The sequence below is a fragment of the Eucyclogobius newberryi genome, unplaced genomic scaffold (genome assembly GCF_026437365.1).
Source record: "Eucyclogobius newberryi isolate DKJ021-1_F unplaced genomic scaffold, fEucNew1.0.hap1 SCAF_49, whole genome shotgun sequence".
NCBI classification, from domain to species: domain Eukaryota; kingdom Metazoa; phylum Chordata; class Actinopteri; order Gobiiformes; family Gobiidae; genus Eucyclogobius; species Eucyclogobius newberryi.
Genome location: NW_027316156.1, coordinates 351,583 through 375,956, shown reverse-complemented (window position 1 = coordinate 375,956; position 24,374 = coordinate 351,583). Strand labels below are relative to the sequence as shown.

Below are 24,374 nucleotides of genomic sequence, written 5' to 3'. Positions count from 1 at the left end.
TCAAGGTGACAAATGACATCCGCCTGAACACTGACACGGGCAAAGCCTCAGTCTTAATTCTGTTAGATCTGAGTGCTGCTTTTGACACTGTCGATCATGGGATCCTCTTACAGAGACTAGAGGACTGGGTGGGCATCACTGGCACTGCCCTAAACTGGTTAAGGTCCTATCTGGAAGACAGGAAGTACTTTGTTGAAATTGGTAGCTGTGTCTCAGACCACATGACCCTGACCTGTGGAGTGCCCCGAGGGTCAGTCCTGGGTCCCCTTCTGTTCAACCTCTACATGCTGCCGTTGGGTCAGTTGATACGCAGTGAAAATGTGTCCTATCACAATTATGCAGACGACACTCAGATCTATGTTTCACTATCGGCAGGTGACTATGGACCAGTAGATTCACTCTGTCACTGCATCCAACAGATCAGTTTGTGGATGCAAAACAACTTTCTCCAGCTGAACTCAGACAAGACTGAAATAATCGTTTACGGCCCACAGAAACAAAGAGAAAGTGTTAGCGGTCACCTCCAGAGTCTCGCTCTAAAACCTACAAACCAAGTTAGAAATCTGGGGGTAATAATGGACTCAGACTTGAACTTTAATAGCCACGTCAAATCAATAACATCAGCAGCTTTTTACCATCTAAAAAACATTGCCAAAATCAAAAATATAGTGTCAAAACCAGATTTAGAGAGACTTATCCATGCGTTTGTCTCCAGTAGATTAGACTACTGTAACGGCCTGCTCACTGGTCTCTCCAAACGAGCTGTAAAACAGCTGCAGTACATCCAGAACGCTGCTGCTCGGGTCCTGACTAGAACCAGGAAGTATGATCACATTAGTCCTGTTCTCAGGTCTCTGCACTGGCCCCCTGTGGCTCAGAGAATAGACTTTAAAGCAGCTCTGCTTGTGTACAAGTCTCTCCATGGCCTAGCACCAAAGTACATCTTGGATATGTTAGTGCCATATCAACCATCTCGGACTCTGAGGACCTCAGGGACCGGCCTCCTGCTGGTGCCAGAGTCAGGACTGAACATGGACCGGCCTCCTGCTGGTGCCAGAGTCAGGACAAAACATGGGGAATCTGCGTTTCAGTTTTATGCAGCTAAAATCTGGAACATTCTTCCTGAAGATGTGAGACAGGCTTCTACTCTGACAATGTTCAAATCTAAGCTAAAAACAGTTTTGTTTAGCTGCGCATATGACTGAAGGGATTTTTTCTTTGCACTCTTCTCTTTTGTTTGTGATTTTATTAGTTTAGAAAATCAGTTGGATTGATAATTTTTAATTTAGTTAATTTTATTGTATTTCTGTTTCTGTAATTTCTTTGTGATTTGAATGCATTTTTCCTGCTGTGAAGCACTTTGAATTGCCTTGTGTATGAAATGTGCTCTACAAATAAACTTGCCTTGCCTTGCCTTGAAACAGGGTCTGAAACAGGGTCTGAAACAGGGTCTGAAACAGGACTGAAACAGGACTGAAACAGGGTCTGAAACAGGGTCTGAAACAGGGTCTGAAACAGGACTGAAACTGGACTGAAACAGGGTCTGAAACAGGGACTGAAACAGGACTGAAACAGGGTCTGAAACAGGGTCTGAAACAGGGTCTGAAACAGGGTCTGAAACAGGACTAAAACAGGACTGAAACAGGGTCTGAAACAGGGTCTGAAACAGGACTGAAACAGGACTGAAACAGGGTCTGAAACAGGTCTGAAACAGGACTGAAACAGGACTGAAACAGGACTGAAACAGGACTGAAACAGGGTCTGAAACAGGACTGAAACAGGACTGAAACAGGACTGAAACAGGACTGAAACAGGACTGAAACAGGGTCTGAAACAGGACTGAAACAGGACTGAAACAGGTCTGAAACAGGACTGAAACAGGACTGAAACAGGGTCTGAAACAGGGTCTGAAACAGGGTCTGAAACCGGACTGAAACAGGACTGAAACAGGACTGAAACAGGGTCTGAAACAGGGTCTGAAACAGGACTGAAACAGGTCTGAAACAGGACTGAAACAGGACTGAAACAGGACTGAAACAGGACTGAAACAGGGTCTGAAACAGGGTCTGAAACAGGGTCTGAAACAGAGTCTGAAACAGGGTCTGAAACAGGGTCTGAAACAGGGTCTGAAACAGGGTCTGAAACAGGGTCTGAAACAGGACTGAAACAGGACTGAAACAGGGTCTGAAACAGGACTGAAACAGGACTGAAACAGGGTCTGAAACAGGGTCTGAAACAGGTCTGAAACAGGGTCTGAAACAGGTCTGAAACAGGGTCTGAAACAGGGTCTGAAACAGGGTCTGAAACAGGACTGAAACAGGGTCTGAAACAGGGTCTGAAACAGGGTCTGAAACAGGGTCTGAAACAGGTCTGAAACAGGACTGAAACAGGACTGAAACAGGACTGAAACAGGGCCTGAAACAGGGCCTGAAACAGGGCCTGAAACAGGGTCTGAAACAGGACTGAAACAGGACTGAAACAGGACTGAAACAGGGTCTGAAACAGGGTCTGAAACAGGGTCTGAAACAGGGTCTGAAACAGGACTGAAACATGTCTGAAACAGGTCTGAAACAGGACTGAAACAGGTCTGAAACAGGTCTGAAACAGGTCTGAAACAGGGTCTGAAACAGGGTCTGAAACAGGGTCTGAAACAGGGTCTGAAACAGGGTCTGAAACAGGGTCTGAAACAGGGTCTGAAACAGGGTCTGAAACAGGGTCTGAAACAGGGTCTGAAACAGGACTGAAACAGGGTCTGAAACAGGACTGAAACAGGGTCTGAAACAGGACTGAAACAGGTCTGAAACAGGGTCTGAAACAGGGTCTGAAACAGGGTCTGAAACAGGGTCTGAAACAGGGTCTGAAACAGGGTCTGAAACAGGACTGAAACAGGGTCTGAAACAGGTCTGAAACAGGGTCTGAAACAGGACTGAAACAGGGTCTGAAACAGGTCTGAAACGGGACTGAAACAGGTCTGAAACAGGGTCTGAAACAGGTCTGAAACAGGGTCTGAAACAGGGTCTGAAACAGGGTCTGAAACAGGACTGAAACAGGGTCTGAAACAGGTCTGAAACGGGACTGAAACAGGGTCTGAAACAGGGTCTGAAACAGGTCTGAAACAGGGTCTGAAACAGGGTCTGAAACAGGGTCTGAAACAGGGTCTGAAACAGGGTCTGAAACAGGGTCTGAAACAGGGTCTGAAACAGGACTGAAACAGGGTCTGAAACAGGACTGAAACAGGGTCTGAAACAGGACTGAAACAGGTCTGAAACAGGGTCTGAAACAGGGTCTGAAACAGGGTCTGAAACAGGGTCTGAAACAGGGTCTGAAACAGGGTCTGAAACAGGACTGAAACAGGGTCTGAAACAGGTCTGAAACAGGGTCTGAAACAGGACTGAAACAGGGTCTGAAACAGGTCTGAAACGGGACTGAAACAGGTCTGAAACAGGGTCTGAAACAGGTCTGAAACAGGGTCTGAAACAGGGTCTGAAACAGGGTCTGAAACAGGACTGAAACAGGGTCTGAAACAGGTCTGAAACGGGACTGAAACAGGTCTGAAACAGGGTCTGAAACAGGACTGAAACAGGACTGAAACAGGTCTGAAACAGGGTCTGAAACAGGTCTGAAACAGGACTGAAACAGGGTCTGAAACAGGTCTGAAACAGGACTGAAACAGGACTGAAACAGGACTGAAACAGGACTGAAACGGGGTCTGAAACAGGTCTGAAACAGGTCTGAAACAGGACTGAAACGGGGTCTGAAACAGGTCTGAAACAGGACTGAAACAGGACTGAAACGGGGTCTGAAACAGGTCTGAAACAGGTCTGAAACAGGACTGAAACGGGGTCTGAAACAGGTCTGAAACAGGTCTGAAACAGGACTGAAACGGGGTCTGAAACAGGTCTGAAAAAGGACTGAAACAGGACTGAAACGGGGTCTGAAACAGGTCTGAAACAGGTCTGAAACAGGTCTGAAACAGGTCTGAAACAGGTCTGAAACAGGTCTGAAACAGGTCTGAAACAGGACTGAAACAGGTCTGAAACAGGTCGTCACCTTCAGTGTCCAGTTGGATGTGTTCTGTGGTGAACTGTTGAGAGAAGATGAAAAATGTTAAACAAAGTTTACTCTGGCGTTTACAGGAAGTGAACATTTGAAACAGGAAGTGACGTACCACCACAGGTTTGCGCACGACTCGCCGCAGCGTTCCGATCCTGATGCTGCGACACTCCAGGATGATACTGGAACATTTAGACGGAAGTTTGGACTTTTTCTGCCGCGGAGGCTCCGGAGGCGTCTGCCCGAACTGAAGAAACAAGTGTCAGCGTTTAACCCAAGCCTGAACTTCAAATTCCACTTCAAGCTCTGAGGTCCAGCTCTGAGGTTCAGCTCTGAGGTTCAGCTCTGAGGTTCAGCTCTGAGGTCCAGCTCTGAGGTTCAGCTCTGAGGTCCAGCTCTGAGGTCCAGCTCTAAGGTTCAGCTCTAAGGTTCAGCTCTGAGGTTCAGCTCTGAGGTCCAGCTCTGAGGTTCAGCTCTGAGGTTCAGCTCTGAGGTTCAGCTCTGAGGTCCAGCTCTGAGGTCCAGCTCTGAGGTCCAGCTCTGAGGTTCAGCTCTGAGGTTCAGCTCTAAGGTTCAGCTCTGAGGTTCAGCTCTGAGGTCCAGCTCTGAGGTTCAGCTCTGAGGTCCAGCTCTAAGGTTCAGCTCTGAGGTTCAGCTCTGAGGTCCAACTCTTAGGCATTTTGCATGATTAATTATCATGTTTATTATTTATCAAATTCTCAATAATTCTCAATTCATGTTCCATTTGTGTTTTATCCTGTGTTTGTTCTTTATTCTGTGTTGTGTTTTAACAGGTGAAAACAAGGTTTTCCCTTTATAAAGAAAGAAATAAACAAGTGAAATAAACAAGTGCGCGCGTTTGAACAAGTGTTTAACTTGTTTCCATCCACCTATTTCGCCCTGTGCACACTGGTCAGACCTGTGCACACTGGTCAGACCTGTGCACACTGGTCAGACCTGTGCACACTGGTCAGACCTGTGCACACTGGTCAGACCTGTGCACACTGGTCAGACCTGTGCACACTGGTCAGACCTGTGCACAATGGTTGGACCCAAATGGCATTGCTTATTAAAAGAGGATCTTATGTTCCACATGTGAGTGTAATGCATCATTAGAAAGCTTAGGCCTTCTAGTTTCTGCAGATGTGCACATGACACTATGACACTGTCAGGGCTTCAGAACTTACACCACAGAAGCACAAACATGAACAAAACATCCTTTTTTAGTCTCGCCTGAATATTGTTAATTTGTAATGGTCCTGAGCAGGACATACTTCATTGTGTTTATGCTGTTCACTGCACATGCTGTTGTCATGACAACAACTGTGTCAAGTTTCAGATCTCTAGAACAGAAGCATTTTGGTGCTGTTGACCTTTTTGTATCAAAAAGTATATTCGGAACAAGTGATCCAAATATGTGCCAACTGTGCCAAACTGTTTTATTACAATTTTAGCTCCTTTATGATCATAAAACATACATTTTGATGTTTTGTAGGCCACTAATACTATTATAACTGCTAAAAACAATATATGTGAAAATGTGTAAATATGAGTTTAACCATGAATTTCCCAAATAGAGGTGAAAAAAAAGAAAAAGAAAATTATAATATTTTTATTTTATTTTTATATTGGTATAATAATACATATATCTAACAAAATGCACGTGCAAAAGGCTAATAAAATCAGAAAACGTTATGCGCAAAATCCTGTAGAGAAATCTGTCTCTTTACAGCCTTCCCGGAGCCTTACGCACGATAATACAGAAGATTCTGTGTCAATAAGCCCTTTGTCCCGCCCCTCTTTCTAAAGCTATTCTCATTGGCTAGAACAATATGTCATTCAAAGTCTGCTACGTTGCTAGCATGCGGCGTTATTTAGATGTAAACAGAGTAATCCATGTGCGTCGCAAGCGGCGCATTTATTTTTGCGGAGGCTGTAGCAAACAAACCCGTGGACAGAAAAATGTGTGGATGGTCTCATTCTGTAGGAAACAGTCTGAAGAAAAGAAGGATATCCAACATTATTTTATAGGTTAAACAGGTCATTTGTTATGGACGGAGAAATGCGCCGGACAAGCGCATTCTCGTCCGGCGAGAAACGAGGAAAAGTTTGTTTACTTGTCATTATCTGGAAATGTGAAAACTTCAGTAAAAACACAAGTGTATATTGTTGTTCAATGGTTCTTTACGGACAGACTGAGCACAAGGATGAACAGAATTAAAGCCGTTTCCTCCGTCATAAACACAAACAGGACATGAGTTTGTAAAAGTTGAGACTTTCTCACAAACTATTGGCAATTGCTTCTTGGGGCAAATTATTCAATGTAAATCAATGAAATATTTTTTTTGTTGAGAAAATAATCTTTAAAATGATGTATAACTTATGGTATTGACCAGGAAATAAAAGTGATGATGTAAGAGAATATTTGAGATATAGAAAATGCACCGGCCTCAGGAGGATGGGAAGAGGTTAAGAGCGCGCGTTTGAACAAGTGTGTAAAAAACATGCTTCACCTGGTCCTTCATGTTAAACACATATAAAACATGCTTCACCTGGTCCTTCATGTTAAACACATATAAAACATGCTTCACCTGGTCCTTCATGTTAAACACATATAAAACATGCTTCACCTGGTCCTTCATGTTAAACACACATAAAACATGCTTCACCTGGTCCTTCATGTTAAACACATATAAAACATGCTTCACCTGGTCCTTCATGTTAAACACATATAAAACATGCTTCACCTGGTCCTTCATGTTAAACACATATAAAACATGCTTCACCTGGTCCTTCATGTTAAACACACATAAAACATGCTTCACCTGGTCCTTCATGTTAAACACATATAAAACATGCTTCACCTGGTCCTTCATGTTAAACACATATAAAACATGCTTCACCTGGTCCTTCATGTTAAACACATATAAAACATGCTTCACCTGGTCCTTCATGTTAAACACATATAAAACATGCTTCACCTGGTCCTTCATGTTAAACACACATAAAACATGCTTCACCTGGTCCTTCATGTTAAACACATATAAAACATGCTTCACCTGGTCCTTCATGTTAAACACATATAAAACATGCTTCACCTGGTCCTTCATGTTAAACACATATAAAACATGCTTCACCTGGTCCTTCATGTTAAACACATATAAAACATGCTTCACCTGGTCCTTCATGTTAAACACACATAAAACATGCTTCACCTGGTCCTTCATGTTAAACACATAAAACATGCTTCACCTGGTCCTTCATGTTAAACACATATAAAACATGCTTCACCTGGTCCTTCATGTTAAACACATATAAAACATGCTTCACCTGGTCCTTCATGTTAAACACATATAAAACATGCTTCACCTGGTCCTTCATGTTAAACACATAAAACATGCTTCACCTGGTCCTTCATGTTAAACACATATAAAACATGCTTCACCTGGTCCTTCATGTTAAACACATAAAACATGCTTCACCTGGTCCTTCATGTTAAACACATAAAACATGCTTCACCTGGTCCTTCATGTTAAACACATATAAAACATGCTTCACCTGGTCCTTCATGCGCGCTCTCCGGGGAATACTGATCTTCAAGTTGACGTCCTCTAAGAAATCTGCTCCTGGTTCTTCATGTTCTGTCACGCTCTTCACCGCCGCCTCCACTTTGCCTCCAGAGGGCGCTGGAGAGGAGTGAGCAGAGTCTGCAGGACGAGGAGAGATGTTCTCCAGACGAGAACTGCCTGTGCTCGCATTATCAGCCTCATCCTCCTCTTCATCACTCGAGAGGACGACTGAGGAGCAGAGGAGCAGAGGGTCAGAGGAGGAGAGGAGCAGAGGAGGAGAGGGTCAGAGGAGGAGCAGAGGGTCAGAGGAGAGGAGGGTCAGAGGAGCAGAGGAGGAGAGGAGGAGAGGAGCAGAGGAGGAGAGGAGGAGAGGGTCAGAGGAGGAGAGGAGAGGGTCAGAGGAGGAGAGGGTCAAAGGAGAAGAGGGTCAGAGGAGAAGAGGGTCAGAGGAGGAGAGGGTCAGAGGAGGAGAGGGTCAGAGGAGGAGAGGAGGAGAGGGTCAGAGGAGAGGGTCAGAGGAGGAGAGGAGCAGAGGAGAAGAGGAGGAGAGGGTCAGAGGAGGAGAGGAGCAGAGGAGGAGAGGAGGAGAGGGTCAGAGGAGAGGAGAGGGTCAGAGGAGGAGAGGGTCAAAGGAGAAGAGGGTCAGAGGAGAAGAGGGTCAGAGGAGGAGAGGGTCAGAGGAGGAGAGGGTCAGAGGAGGAGAGGGTCAGAGGAGGAGAGGGTCAGAGGAGCAGAGGAGGAGAGGAGGAGAGGAGCAGAGGAGGAGAGGAGGAGAGGGTCAGAGGAGGAGAGGAGAGGGTCAGAGGAGGAGAGGGTCAAAGGAGAAGAGGGTCAGAGGAGAAGAGGGTCAGAGGAGGAGAGGGTCAGAGGAGGAGAGGGTCAGAGGAGGAGAGGGTCAGAGGAGGAGAGGAGCAGAGGAGAAGAGGAGGAGAGGGTCAGAGGAGGAGAGGAGCAGAGGAGAAGGTCAGAGGAGGAGAGGGTCAGAGGAGGAGAGGAGGAGAGGGTCAGAGGAGGAGAGGAGCAGAGGAGCAGAGGAAGAGAGGGTCAGAGGAGGAGAGGAGGAGAGGGTCAGAGGAGGAGCAGAGGGTCAGAGGAGAGGAGGAGAGGAGGAGAGGAGGAGAGGGTCAGAGGAGGAGAGGAGAGGGTCAGAGGAGGAGAGGGTCAGAGGAGAAGAGGGTCAGAGGAGGAGAGGGTCAGAGGAGGAGAGGGTCAGAGGAGGAGAGGGTCAGAGGAGGAGGAGAGGAGAGGGTCAGAGGAGAGGGTCAGAGGAGGAGAGGAGCAGAGGAGAAGAGGAGGAGAGGGTCAGAGGAGGAGAGGAGCAGAGGAGAAGGTCAGAGGAGGAGAGGGTCAGAGGAGGAGAGGAGGAGAGGGTCAGAGGAGGAGAGGAGCAGAGGAGCAGAGGAAGAGAGGGTCAGAGGAGGAGCAGAGGGTCAGAGGAGAGGAGGGTCAGAGGAGCAGAGGAGGAGAGGAGGAGAGGAGCAGAGGAGGAGAGGAGGAGAGGGTCAGAGGAGGAGAGGAGCAGAGGAGAAGGTCAGAGGAGGAGAGGGTCAGAGGAGGAGAGGAGGAGAGGGTCAGAGGAGGAGAGGAGCAGAGGAGCAGAGGAAGAGAGGGTCAGAGGAGGAGAGGAGGAGAGGGTCAGAGGAGGAGCAGAGGGTCAGAGGAGAGGAGGGTCAGAGGAGCAGAGGAGGAGAGGAGCAGAGGAGGAGAGGAGGAGAGGGTCAGAGGAGGAGAGGAGAGGGTCAGAGGAGGAGAGGGTCAGAGGAGAAGAGGGTCAGAGGAGGAGAGGGTCAGAGGAGGAGAGGGTCAGAGGAGGAGAGGGTCAGAGGAGGAGAGGAGGAGAGGGTCAGAGGAGAGGGTCAGAGGAGGAGAGGAGCAGAGGAGAAGAGGAGGAGAGGGTCAGAGGAGGAGAGGAGCAGAGGAGAAGGTCAGAGGAGGAGAGGGTCAGAGGAGGAGAGGAGGAGAGGGTCAGAGGAGGAGAGGAGCAGAGGAGCAGAGGAAGAGAGGGTCAGAGGAGGAGAGGAGGAGAGGAGCAAAGGGTCAGAGGAGGAGAGGGTCAGAGGAGCAGAGGAGCAAAGGGTCAGAGGAGGAGAGGAGCAGAGGGTCAGAGGAGGAGAGGAGCAGAGGGTCAGAGGAGGAGAGGGTCAGAGGAGCAGAGGAGGAGAGGAGCAGAGGAGGAGAGGAGAGGGTCAGAGGAGGAGAGGGTCAGAGGAGAAGAGGGTCAGAGGAGAAGAGGGTCAGAGGAGAGGGTCAGAGGAGGAGAGGGTCAGAGGAGGAGAGGAGGAGAGGAGAAGGAGGAGAGGGTCAGAGGAGGAGAGGAGCAGAGGAGAAGGTCAGAGGAGGAGAGGGTCAGAGGAGGAGAGGAGGAGAGGGTCAGAGGAGGAGAGGGTCAGAGGAGGAGAGGAGGAGAGGGTCAGAGGAGGAGAGGAGCAGAGGGTCAGAGGAGGAGAGGGTCAGAGGAGCAGAGGAGGAGAGGAGCAGAGGAGGAGAGGAGGAGAGGAGGAGAGGGTCAGAGGAGGAGAGGAGCAGAGGAGAAGGTCGGAGGAGCAGAGGGCCAGTGGAGCAGAGGTCAGAGGTCACTCACTGGGGTCGTTGAGCTTGTGGACCCTCTTGTTGTGAGTTCTGGTCACTCTCACAGGGAGCGAGGGGGCCGGTCTGTAGAACCCGTGCACCGGCTGCAGATCCTGCAGTGGCCCAGTGTGAGGCCGGGCCGGGGCCGGGGCCTGGGCCGAGGCCGAGGCCGAGGCCAGTCTGATGGGTGGACGGGGCGTCGGCGAGGAGGCGGGGCCAAGAGAACCACAGTTTGAACATGTCTCTGATTGGTCTTTGGGTTTTTTACAGTTCAGACACAGCAGTGGATACGGAGACGGCCACGACTGGACCAACTGCAACACAAGAGCAAAGCCACGTGAGCGTCCCCCAGGGGGCGGCCCCGCCTGTGAGCGTCCCCCAGGGGGCGGCCCCGCCTGTGAGCGTCCCCCAGGGGGCGGCCCCGCCTGTGAGCGTCCCCCAGGGGGCGGCGCCGCCTGTGTGCGTCCCCCAGGGGGCGGCCCCGCCTGTGAGCGTCCCCCAGGGGGCGGCCCCGCCTGTGAGCGTCCCCCAGGGGGCGGCCCCGCCTGTGAGCGTCCCCGCCTGTGAGCGTCCCCCAGGGGGCGGCCCCGCCTGTGAGCGTCCCCCAGGGGGCGGCCCCGCCTGTGAGCGTCCCCCAGGGGGCGGCCCCGCCTGTGAGCGTCCCCCAGGGGGCGGCGCCGCCTGTGAGCGTCCCCCAGGGGGCGCCGCCGCCTGTGAGCGTCCCCCAGGGGGCGCCGCCGCCTGTGAGCGTCCCCCAGGGGGCGGCGCCGCCTGTGAGCGTCCCCCAGGGGGCGGCGCCGCCTGTGAGCGTCCCCCAGGGGGCGGCGCCGCCTGTGTGCGTCCCCCAGGGGGCGGCGCCGCCTGTGAGCGTCCCCCAGGGGGCGGCGCCGCCTGTGAGCGTCCCCCAGGGGGCGGCGCCGCCTGTGAGCGTCCCCCAGGGGGCGGCGCCGCCTGTGAGCGTCCCCCAGGGGGCGGCGCCGCCTGTGTGCGTCCCCCAGGGGGCGGCGCCGCCTGTGAGCGTCCCCCAGGGGGCGGCGCCGCCTGTGAGCGTCCCCCAGGGGGCGCCGCCGCCTGTGAGCGTCCCCCAGGGGGCGGCGCCGCCTGTGAGCGTCCCCCAGGGGGCGGCCCCGCCTGTGAGCGTCCCCCAGGGGGCGGCCCCGCCTGTGAGCGTCCCCCAGGGGGCGGCCCCGCCTGTGAGCGTCCCCCAGGGGGCGGCGCCGCCTGTGAGCGTCCCCCAGGGGGCGCCGCCGCCTGTGAGCGTCCCCCAGGGGGCGCCGCCGCCTGTGAGCGTCCCCCAGGGGGCGGCGCCGCCTGTGAGCGTCCCCCAGGGGGCGGCGCCGCCTGTGAGCGTCCCCCAGGGGGCGGCGCCGCCTGTGAGCGTCCCCCAGGGGGCGGCGCCGCCTGTGAGCGTCCCCCAGGGGGCGGCGCCGCCTGTGAGCGTCCCCCAGGGGGCGGCCCCGCCTGTGAGCGTCCCCCAGGGGGCGGCCCCGCCTGTGAGCGTCCCCCAGGGGGCGGCCCCGCCTGTGAGCGTCCCCCAGGGGGCGCCGCCGCCTGTGAGCGTCCCCCAGGGGGCGCCGCCGCCTGTGAGCGTCCCCCAGGGGGCGCCGCCGCCTGTGAGCGTCCCCCAGGGGGCGCCGCCGCCTGTGTGCGTCCCCCAGGGGGCGCCGCCGCCTGTGAGCGTCCCCCAGGGGGCGGCGCCGCCTGTGAGCGTCCCCCAGGGGGCGGCGCCGCCTGTGAGCGTCCCCCAGGGGGCGGCGCCGCCTGTGAGCGTCCCCCAGGGGGAACTCAAACTGTTGCCTATTATGCTCTTATCATTAACATTTTGATAAGATGTTAATTAATGCTCCACTTTCAGGACACTTCACCATCAGGAATTTTAAAAACACAGGAGCGCTGCTGGACGACCACCTGATGACATCACGCAGTGGAACAGAGCGTTCCTGAAACTGGAGGGCAAACTGCACTGACCCCTGCTGGTGAAGGGAAGGTACGACAGTCCTGCAGCGGCTGCCGTCTCGGAGCGACGCGACGCTTCACGCTCAAACACTCGCCTTCTGTGAGAGACACACGAGAGGTCAGACACACACACACATACACACACACACACAATAACACACACACACAATAACACACACACACACAATTACACACACACAATAACACACACACACAATAACACACACACATACACACACACACAATAACACACACACACAATAACACACACAATAACACACACACACAATAACACACACACACACACACACACACAAACACACATACACACACACACAATAACACACACACACACACACAATAACACACACACACACACAATAACACACACACACACACAATAACACACACACACACACAATAACACACACACACATACACACACACAATAACACACACACACATACACACACACAATAACACACACAATAACACACACACATACACACACACACAATAACACACACACACACACACAATAACACACACACACACACACACACAATAACACACACACACACACACACACACAATAACACACACACACACACACACAATAACACACACACACACACACAATAACACACACACACACACAATAACACACACACACACACACACAATAACACACACACACACACACACACACAATAACACACACACACAATAACACACACACACACACACACACAATAACACACACACACACACACACACACAATAACACACACACACACACACACACACACAATAACACACACACACACACAATAACACACACACACACATACACACACACAATAACACACACACACACACACACACACACACACACAATAACACACACACACACACACAATAACACACACACACACACACATACACACACACAATAACACACACACACACACACACACAATAACACACACACACACACACACACACAATAACACACACACACACACACACACAATAACACACACACACACACACACACAATAACACACACACACACACACATACACACACACGAGAGGTCAGATACACACACGAGGGGTCAGACACACACACACACACACGAGAGGTCAGACACACACACGAGAAGTCAGACACACACACGAGAGGTCAGACACACACACACACACACACGAGGGGTCAGACACACACACACACACACACGAGGGGTCAGACACATACACGAGGGGTCAGACACACACAGACACACACACACACGAGGGGTCAGACACACACACGAGAGGTCAGACACACACACACACACGAGGGGTCAGACACACACACGAGGGGTCAGACACACACACACACACATACACGAGGGGTCAGACACACACACGAGAGGTCAGACACACACACACGAGGGGTCAGACACACACACGAGGGGTCAGACACACACACACACACACGAGGGGTCAGACACACACACGAGGGGTCAGACACACACACACACACACGAGGGGTCAGACACACACACGAGAGGTCAGACACACACACGAGAGGTCAGACACACACACACACACACACACGAGGGGTCAGACACACACACGAGAGGTCAGACACACACACGAGAGGTCAGACACACACACGAGGGGTCAGACACACACACACACACACACAATAACACAATAACACACACACACACACACAAGGGGTCAGACACACACACGAGGGGTCAGACACACACACACACACACACAATAACACACACAATAACACAATAACACACACACACACACAAGGGGTCAGACACACACACGAGGGGTCAGACACACACACACACACACACAATAACACACACAATAACACACACAATAACACACACACACAATAACACACACACACAATAACACACACACACACACAATAACAGACTAACACACACACACACACACACACAATAACAGACTAACACACACACACACACACAATAACACACACACACACACAATAACACACACACACACACACACACAATAACACACACACACACGAGGGGTCAGACACACACACACGAGGGGTCAGACACACACACACACACACACACAATAACACACACACAATAACACACACACAATAACACACACACACACACACAATAACACACTAACACACACACAATAACACACACACACACACACAATAACACACACAATAACACACACACACACACACACAATAACACACACACAATAACACACACACACACACACACACACACAATAACACACACACACACACAATAACACACACACACACACACACACACAATAACACACACACACACACAATAACACACACACACACACTAACACACACACACACACACACTAACACACACACACACACACACACACATACAATAACACACACACACACACTAACACACACACACACACACACACTAACACACACACACACACACACACACACTAACACACACACACATACAATAACACACACACACACACATACAATAACACACACACACACACACACAATAACACACACACACACACACACACACACACACATACAATAACACACACACACACACTAACACACACACTAACACACACACACACACTAACACACACACACACACTAACACACACACACACAATAACACACACACACAATAACACACACACACAATAACACACTAACACACACACAATAACACACACACAATAACACACACACACACACACACACACACAATAACACACACACACACAATAACACACACATACATACACACACACACACAATAACACACACACACACACACACACACACACACACACACACAATAACACACACACAATAACACACACACAATAACACACACACAATAACACACACACAATAACACACACACAATAACACACACACACACACACACACACACACACACAATAACACACACACACACAATAACACACACACACAATAACACACACACACAATAACACACACACACAATAACACACACACACAATAACACACACACACACACACACACACACACACACAATAACACACACACACACACACACAATAACACACACACACAATAACACACACACACACAATAACACACACACACACACAATAACACACACACACACACACACACAATAACACACACACACAATAACACACACACACAATAACACACACACACAATAACACACAATAACACACACACACAATAACACACACACACACACACAATAACACACACACACAATAACACACACACACAATAACACACACACACAATAACACACACACACAATAACACACACACACACAATAACACACACACACAATAACACACACACACAATAACACACACACACACCTGACACGTCTGGACACGTGAGCACGATGCTGTCCATCTGGACCGGCGGTTGTGTTGGTGGAAAGTCGCTGTGAAACACAAACACGTTTATTAAACAAAGACTGAAGTAAAGCTGATCCAGGCTGTGGCCCAGGGGCCAAATGCGGCCCTCTGATCTATCTTTGCTGTCCTCCTGGAGAAAGCTTGTGACATCACAAAATTCTAATGCTTCCGACTACGACTGACGACGACTGAGGACGACCGACGACGACCGACGGCGACGACTGACAACGGCCGACTACGACTGAGGACGGCCGACAACGACCGACTACGACTGACGACGACTGAGGACGGCCGACGACGACCGACTACGACCTACTACGACTGAGGACGACTGAGGACGACCGACTGACGACGACCGAGGACGATCGACGACGACGACTGACAACGACCGACTACGACTGAGGACGGCCGACGACGACCGACAACGACCGACTACGACTGACGAGGATTGAGGACGACCGACTACGACTGACAAGGACTGAGGACGACCGACGACGACCGACGGCGACGACTGACAACGACCGACTACGACTGAGGACGGCCGACAACGACCGACTACGACTGACGACGACTGAGGACGGCCGACGACGACCGACTACGACCTACTACGACTGAGGACGACCGAGGACGACCGACGATGACTGACAACGACCGACTACGACTGAGGACAACCGACGACGACCGACGACGACTGAGGACGACTGACAACCGACTACGACTGAGGACGACCGACAACGACCGAGGACGACCGACGATGACTGACAACGACCGACTACGACTGAGGACAACCGACGACGACCGACGACGACTGAGGACGACTGACAACCGACTACGACTGAGGACGACCGACAACGACCGACTACGACTGACGAGGATTGAGGACAACCGACTGACGACGACTGAGGACGACCGACGACGATCGACGGCGACGACTGACAACGACCGACTACGACTGAGGACGGCCGACAACGACCGACTACGACCTACTACGACTGAGGACGACCGACTGACGACGACCGAGGACGATCGACGACGACTGACAACGACTGACTACGACTGAGGACGGCCGACGACGACCGACTACGACCGACGACGACCGACGACGACCGAGGACGACCGACGACGACGACTGACAACGACCGACTACGACTGACGACGACCGACGACGACCGAGGACAACCGACGACGACCGAGGACGACCGAGGACGACGATCGAGGACGACCGACGACGATCGAGGACGACCGACGACAACCGACGACGACGACTGACAACGACCAAATACGACTGAGGACGACCGAGGACGACCGACGATGACTGACAACGACCGACTACGACTGAGGACGGCCGACGACGACGACTGACGACGACCGACAACGACCGATGACGACCGAGGACGACCGACGATGACTGACAACGACCGACTACGACTGAGGACGACCGACTACGACTGAGGACGACCGACGATGACTGACAACGACCGACTACGACTGAGGACGGCCGCCGACGACGACTGACGACGACCGACAACGACCGATGACGACCGAGGACGACCGACGATGACTGACAACGACCGACTACGACTGAGGACGACCGACTACGACTGAGGACGACCGAGGACGACCGACGATGACTGACAACGACCGACTACGACTGAGGACGGCCGACGACGACGACTGACGACGACCGACAACGACCGATGACGACCGACGACGACGATCGAGGACGACGATCGAGGACGACCGACGACAACCGACGACGACGACTGACAACGACCAAATATGACTGAGGACAACTGAGGACGACCGACAACGACCGACGACGACGACTGACAACGACTGACAACGACCGACTACGACTGAGGACGACCGACTACGACTGAGGACGACCGAGGACGACCGACGATGACTGACAACGACCGACGACGACCGAGGACGGCCGACGACGACGACTGACGACGACCGACGACGACCGAGGACGACCGACGATGACTGACAACGACCGACTACGACTGAGGACGACCGACAACGACCGAGGACGACCGAGGACGACGACTGACAACGACTGACAACGACCGACTACGACTGAGGACGACCGACTACGACTGAGGACGACCGAGGACGACCGACGATGACTGACAACGACCGACTACGACTGAGGACGGCCGACGACTGACGACGACCGACAACGACCGATGACGACCGAGGACGACCGACGATGACTGACAACGACCGACTACGACTGAGGACGACCGACTACGACTGAGGACGACCGAGGACGACCGACGATGACTGACAACGACCGACTACGACTGAGGACGGCCGACGACGACGACTGACGACGACCGACAACGACCGATGACGACCGACGACGACGATCGAGGACGACGATCGAGGACGACCGACGACAACCGACGACGACGACTGACAACGACCAAATATGACTGAGGACGACTGAGGACGACCGACAACGACCGAGGACGACCGACGACGACGACTGACAACGACTGACAACGACCGACTACGACTGAGGACGACCGACTACGACTGAGGACGACCGAGGACGACCGACGATGACTGACAACGACCGACTACGACTGAGGACGGCCGACGACGACGACTGACGACGACCGACAACGACCGATGACGACCGAGGACGACCGACGATGACTGACAACGACCGACTACGACTGAGGACGACCGACTACGACTGAGGACGACCGACGATGACTGACAACGACCGACTACGACTGAGGACGGCCGACGACGACGACTGACGACGACCGACAACGACCGATGACGACCGAGGACGACCGACGATGACTGACAACGACCGACTACGACTGAGGACGACTGAGGACGACCGACTACGACTGAGGACGACCGAGGACGACCGACGATGACTGACAACGACCGACTACGACTGAGGACGGCCGCCGACGACGACTGACGACGACCGACAACGACCGATGACGACCGAGGACGACCGACGATGACTGACAACGACCGACTACGACTGAGGACGACCGACTACGACTGAGGACGACCGAGGACGACCGACGATGACTGACAACGACCGACTACGACTGAGGACGGCCGACGACGACGACTGACGACGACCGACAACGACCGATGACGACCGACGACGACGACCGAGGACGACGATCGAGGACGACCGACGACAACCGACGACGACGACTGACAACGACCAAATATGACTGAGGACGACTGAGGACGACCGACAACGACCGACGACGACGACTGACAACGACTGACAACGACCGACTACGACTGAGGACGACCGACTACGACTGAGGACGACCGAGGACGACCGACGATGACTGACAACGACCGACGACGACCGAGGACGGCCGACGACGACGACTGACGACGACCGACAACGACCGATGACGACCGAGGACGACCGACGATGACTGACAACGACCGACTACGACTGAGGACCGACCGACAACGACCGAGGACGACCGAGGACGACGACTGACAACGACTGACAACGACCGACTACGACTGAGGACGACCGACTACGACTGAGGACGACCGAGGACGACCGACGATGACTGACAACGACCGACTACGACTGAGGACGGCCGACGACTGACGACGACCGACAACGACCGATGACGACCGAGGACGACCGACGATGACTGACAACGACCGACTACGACTGAGGACGACCGACTACGACTGAGGACGACCGAGGACGACCGACGATGACTGACAACGACCGACTACGACTGAGGACGGCCGACGACGACGACTGACGACGACCGACAACGACCGATGACGACCGACGACGACGATCGAGGACGACGATCGAGGACGACCGACGACAACCGACGACGACGACTGACAACGACCAAATATGACTGAGGACGACTGAGGACGACCGACAACGACCGAGGACGACCGACGACGACGACTGACAACGACTGACAACGACCGACTACGACTGAGGACGACCGACTACGACTGAGGACGACCGAGGACGACCGACGATGACTGACAACGACCGACTACGACTGAGGACGGCCGACGACGACGACTGACGACGACCGACAACGACCGATGACGACCGAGGACGACCGACGATGACTGACAACGACCGACTACGACTGAGGACGACCGACTACGACTGAGGACGACCGACGATGACTGACAACGACCGACTACGACTGAGGACGGCCGACGACGACGACTGACGACGACCGACAACGACCGATGACGACCGAGGACGACCGACGATGACTGACAACGACCGACTACGACTGAGGACGACTGAGGACGACCGACTACGACTGAGGACGACCGAGGACGACCGACGATGACTGACAACGACCGACTACGACTGAGGACGGCCGACGACGACGACTGACGACGACCGACAACGACCGATGACGACCGACGACGACGATCGAGGACGACGATCGAGGACGACCGACGACAACCGACGACGACGACTGACAACGACCAAATATGACTGAGGACGACTGAGGACGACCGACAACGACCGAGGACGACCGACGACGACGACTGACAACGACTGACAACGACCGACTACGACTGAGGACGACCGACTACGACTGAGGACGACCGAGGACGACCGACGATGACTGACAACGACCGACGACGACCGAGGACGACCGACGACGACGACTGACAACGACCGACTACGACTGACGACGACCGACGACGACCGACGACGACCGAGGACGACCGAGGACGACGATCGAGGACGACCGACGACGATCGAGGACGACCGATGACAACCGACGACGACGACTGACAACGACCAAATACGACTGAGGACGACCGAGGACGACCGACGATGACTGACAACGACCGACTACGACTGAGGACGGCCGACGACGACGACTGACGACGACCGACAACGACCGAGGACGACCGACGACGACGACTGACAACGACTGACAACGACCGACTACGACTGAGGACGACCGACTACGACTGAGGACGACCGAGGACGACCGACGATGACTGACAACGACCGACGACGACCGACGACGACGACTGACAACGACCGACTACGACTGACGACGACTGAGGACGACCGACAACGACCGAGGACGACCGACGACGACCGACTACGACTGAGGACGACCGACTACGACTGAGGACGACCGAGGACGACCGACGATGACTGACAACGACCGACTACGACTGAGGACGGCCGACGACGACGACTGACGACGACCGACAACGACCGATGACGACCGAGGACGACCGACGATGACTGACAACGACCGACTACGACTGAGGACGACCGACTACGACTGAGGACGACCGAGGACGACCGACGATGACTGACAACGACCGACTACGACTGAGGACGGCCGCCGCCGACGACTGACGACGACCGACAACGACCGATGACGACCGAGGACGACCGACGATGACTGACAACGACCGACTACGACTGAGGACGGCCGACGACGACGACTGACGACGACCGACAACGACCGATGACGACCGACGACGACGATCGAGGACGACGATCGAGGACGACCGACGACAACCGACGACGACGACTGACAACGACCAAATATGACTGAGGACGACTGAGGACGACCGACAACGACCGAGGACGACCGACGACGACGACTGACAACGACTGACAACGACCGACTACGACTGAGGACGACCGACTACGACTGAGGACGACCGAGGACGACCGACGATGACTGACAACGACCGACTACGACTGAGGACGGCCGACGACGACGACTGACGACGACCGACAACGACCGATGACGACCGAGGACGACCGACGATGACTGACAACGACCGACTACGACTGAGGACGACCGACTACGACTGAGGACGACCGAGGACGACCGACGATGACTGACAACGACCGACTACGACTGAGGACGGCCGACGACGACGACTGACGACGACCGACAACGACCGATGACGACCGAGGACGACCGACGATGACTGACAACGACCGACTACGACTGAGGACGACCGACTACGACTGAGGACGACCGAGGACGACCGACGATGACTGACAACGACCGACTACGACTGAGGACGGCCGACGACGACGACTGACGACGACCGACAACGACCGATGACGACCGACGACGACGATCGAGGACGACGATCGAGGACGACCGACGACAACCGACGACGACGACTGACAACGACCAAATATGACTGAGGACGACTGAGGACGACCGACAACGACCGAGGACGACCGACGACGACGACTGACAACGACTGACAACGACCGACTACGACTGAGGACGACCGACTACGACTGAGGACGACCGAGGACGACCGACGATGACTGACAACGACCGACTACGACTGAGGACGGCCGACGACGACGACTGACGACGACCGACAACGACCGACGACGACCGAGGACGACCGAGGACGACCGACTACGACTGAGGACGACCGACGACGACGACCGACGACCAGGAGGAACATTTGAGGAGTAAATGCTTGTGTACGATTGTGTTTATTTCCATAGTCGCTCCTGGTCCTGTCCCTGGTCCTGTCCCTGGTCCTGTCCCTGGTCCTGTCCCTGGTCCTGTCCCTGGTCCTGTCCCTGGTCCTGTCCCTGGTCCCTCTAAATCACATGTTTGAAGTCTCACCGTGCCAGAGGTCTGCGGGCGTGGGAGGGCATCTGAGCGTGCTGAAAGTGCCGTCCCTGGATCATGAGGCCTTGAGGCGGAGTTGGACTGATGATCACAAAGTTGGTTCTGTTCGGCATCGGGGAGTCACTGGAACCAGACGGAGCGAGAATGTGAAGGAGCTCCAGGCTTGTACAAACATGACAAAGGGTCTCACATGTGCTTCTTCGGGGCCAGTCTGTGCAGGGGCCGGCTGCTGGGGGGCCGGCTGCTGGGGGGCCGGCTGCTGGGGGGCCGGCTGCTGGGGGGCCGGTTCTCGTAGGTTCTGAGAGGATCTGATGATCTCACTGCAGGAGACTAAAGACACTGACATTACCACTAGTGTTTGAAGATCTCAACATCAAACACTCTTTGGCAAGTTCCACAAAGAAGCAATTCAACCTCAAAAGGTCCTGAGGCCCCTGAGGTCTCTGTGCAGAGGCCCCAGGGGTCTCTGCGCTGAGGCCCCAGAGGTCTCTGCGCTGAGGCCCCAGAGGTCTCTGCGCTGAGGCCCCTGAAGTCTCACCTTGCTCTCCTCAGGTGAAGTGGACTGTTCCCCGTCGCTCTGTTCCATTCTCACACTAGAACTGGACACAAAGAGTCAAAGTTAAAAACAGACATTTCTCTGACTAAAGTCCCCGGTCCCCTAGGCCCCCGGTCCCCTAGGCCCCCAGTCCCCTAGGCTCCCTAGCCCCCCGGTCCCCAAGACCCTGGTCCACCAGGCCCCCGGCCCCCCAGTTCAGCCCTCACTTGTGGTCCTTGTCCTCCTCAGTGGAAAAGCTCCAGTCCTTGAAGTGTCTGAATCCTCCATCTTTCCTGCTCTCAGCTCGATCCAGCCCTGAACACAACACGAGAACATCTAGAGTGACCTCGTCCAGAGAGAGGGGGACATGAGAGGGGGACATGAGAGGGGGGACATGAGAGGGGGAGGGGGACATGAGGGGGACATGAGAGGGGGGGAATGAGAGGGGGGGGACATGAGAGGGGGGGAATGAGAGGGGGACATGAGAGGGGGGGACATGAGAGGGGGACATGAGAGGGGGGGACATGAGAGGGGGGGAATGAGAGGGGGAATGAGAGGGGGGGAATGAGAGGGGGACATGAGAGGGGGGGAATGAGAGGGGGGGAATGAGAGGGGGACATGAGAGGGGGGGAATGAGAGGGGGACATGAGAGGGGGGGAATGAGAGGGGGGGACATGAGAGGGGGACATGAGAGGGGGGGAATGAGAGGGGGACATGAGAGGGGGGGACATGAGAGGGGGACATGAGAGGGGGGGAATGAGAGGGGGGGACATGAGAGGGGGACATGAGAGGGGGGGAATGAGAGGGGGGGAATGAGAGGGGGACATGAGAGGGGGGGAATGAGAGGGGGACATGAGAGGGGGGGAATGAGAGGGGGGGAATGATTCAAACAATTTGAATGCGACATAAGAGCAGAACGCGAGGGGAAGAAGCTGAACAGTGCATTTCAGACAATACAGAGGATCCGCAGACACTGAAGGCCGAGACGGTCATCTGACAGATCCACTGACTCTGGACAGGGGGGTCGGACAGGGCTGTGCCTGGTCCCTTCTCATTTTGCTTTGTACTGGAACCATTGGCCCAATTCATTTATTTACAATCAAAAACAATTCAGAGTTACAATGGAAGAGACGGAACATAAATGACCTGCTGCAGATGAAGCTCTAATGTATTTAATCAAACAAGACATTTCCATACAGTGTGACGCAAAAAACTACACACACACACACAATAACACACACACAATAACACACACAATATAACAATCACAATCACACACACACACAACACGCAAAACCACCAACAAACATGACGCACACAAGAACCCCGCTGGAGCCTGGGTCAGAGGTCACAAGAACCCCGCTGGAGCCTGGGTCAGAGGTCATAAGAACCATCCAAATCCCGCTAGCATCACACTTTGTTCCGTGGAATCACGTTCAGCTGATTAATTAAAGGTCGGTTTGGCCAGACAAAAGGTCCAAAATGAGATATTTTCCATAAATAAAGTGCGTGGGCTGATGTTTAGTCTTGTGTTTCGAGACATTTAACGTTTGACCCTAAAAATC

The 24,374-nt window shown here is 53.8% G+C and overlaps 1 protein-coding gene across 1 annotated transcript in view; it reads right to left on the bottom strand.

Moving 5' to 3' along the window:
* The window catches only part of LOC140380584 (sentrin-specific protease 6-like), a 60,422-nt gene that overhangs the window by 35,541 nt on the left and 507 nt on the right, over positions 1-24,374 (bottom strand). The window contains exons 2-11 of the mRNA XM_072464451.1: positions 23,037-23,124; positions 22,813-22,873; positions 22,465-22,604; positions 22,269-22,397; positions 15,586-15,653; positions 12,159-12,244; positions 10,204-10,504; positions 7,612-7,850; positions 4,169-4,300; positions 4,051-4,084 (exon numbers count right to left, since the gene is read on the bottom strand). Coding sequence (XP_072320552.1) covers positions 4,051-4,084; positions 4,169-4,300; positions 7,612-7,850; positions 10,204-10,504; positions 12,159-12,244; positions 15,586-15,653; positions 22,269-22,397; positions 22,465-22,604; positions 22,813-22,873; positions 23,037-23,124 — 1,278 coding nt within the window. The remainder of the gene's footprint in view (positions 1-4,050; positions 4,085-4,168; positions 4,301-7,611; positions 7,851-10,203; positions 10,505-12,158; positions 12,245-15,585; positions 15,654-22,268; positions 22,398-22,464; positions 22,605-22,812; positions 22,874-23,036; positions 23,125-24,374) is intronic.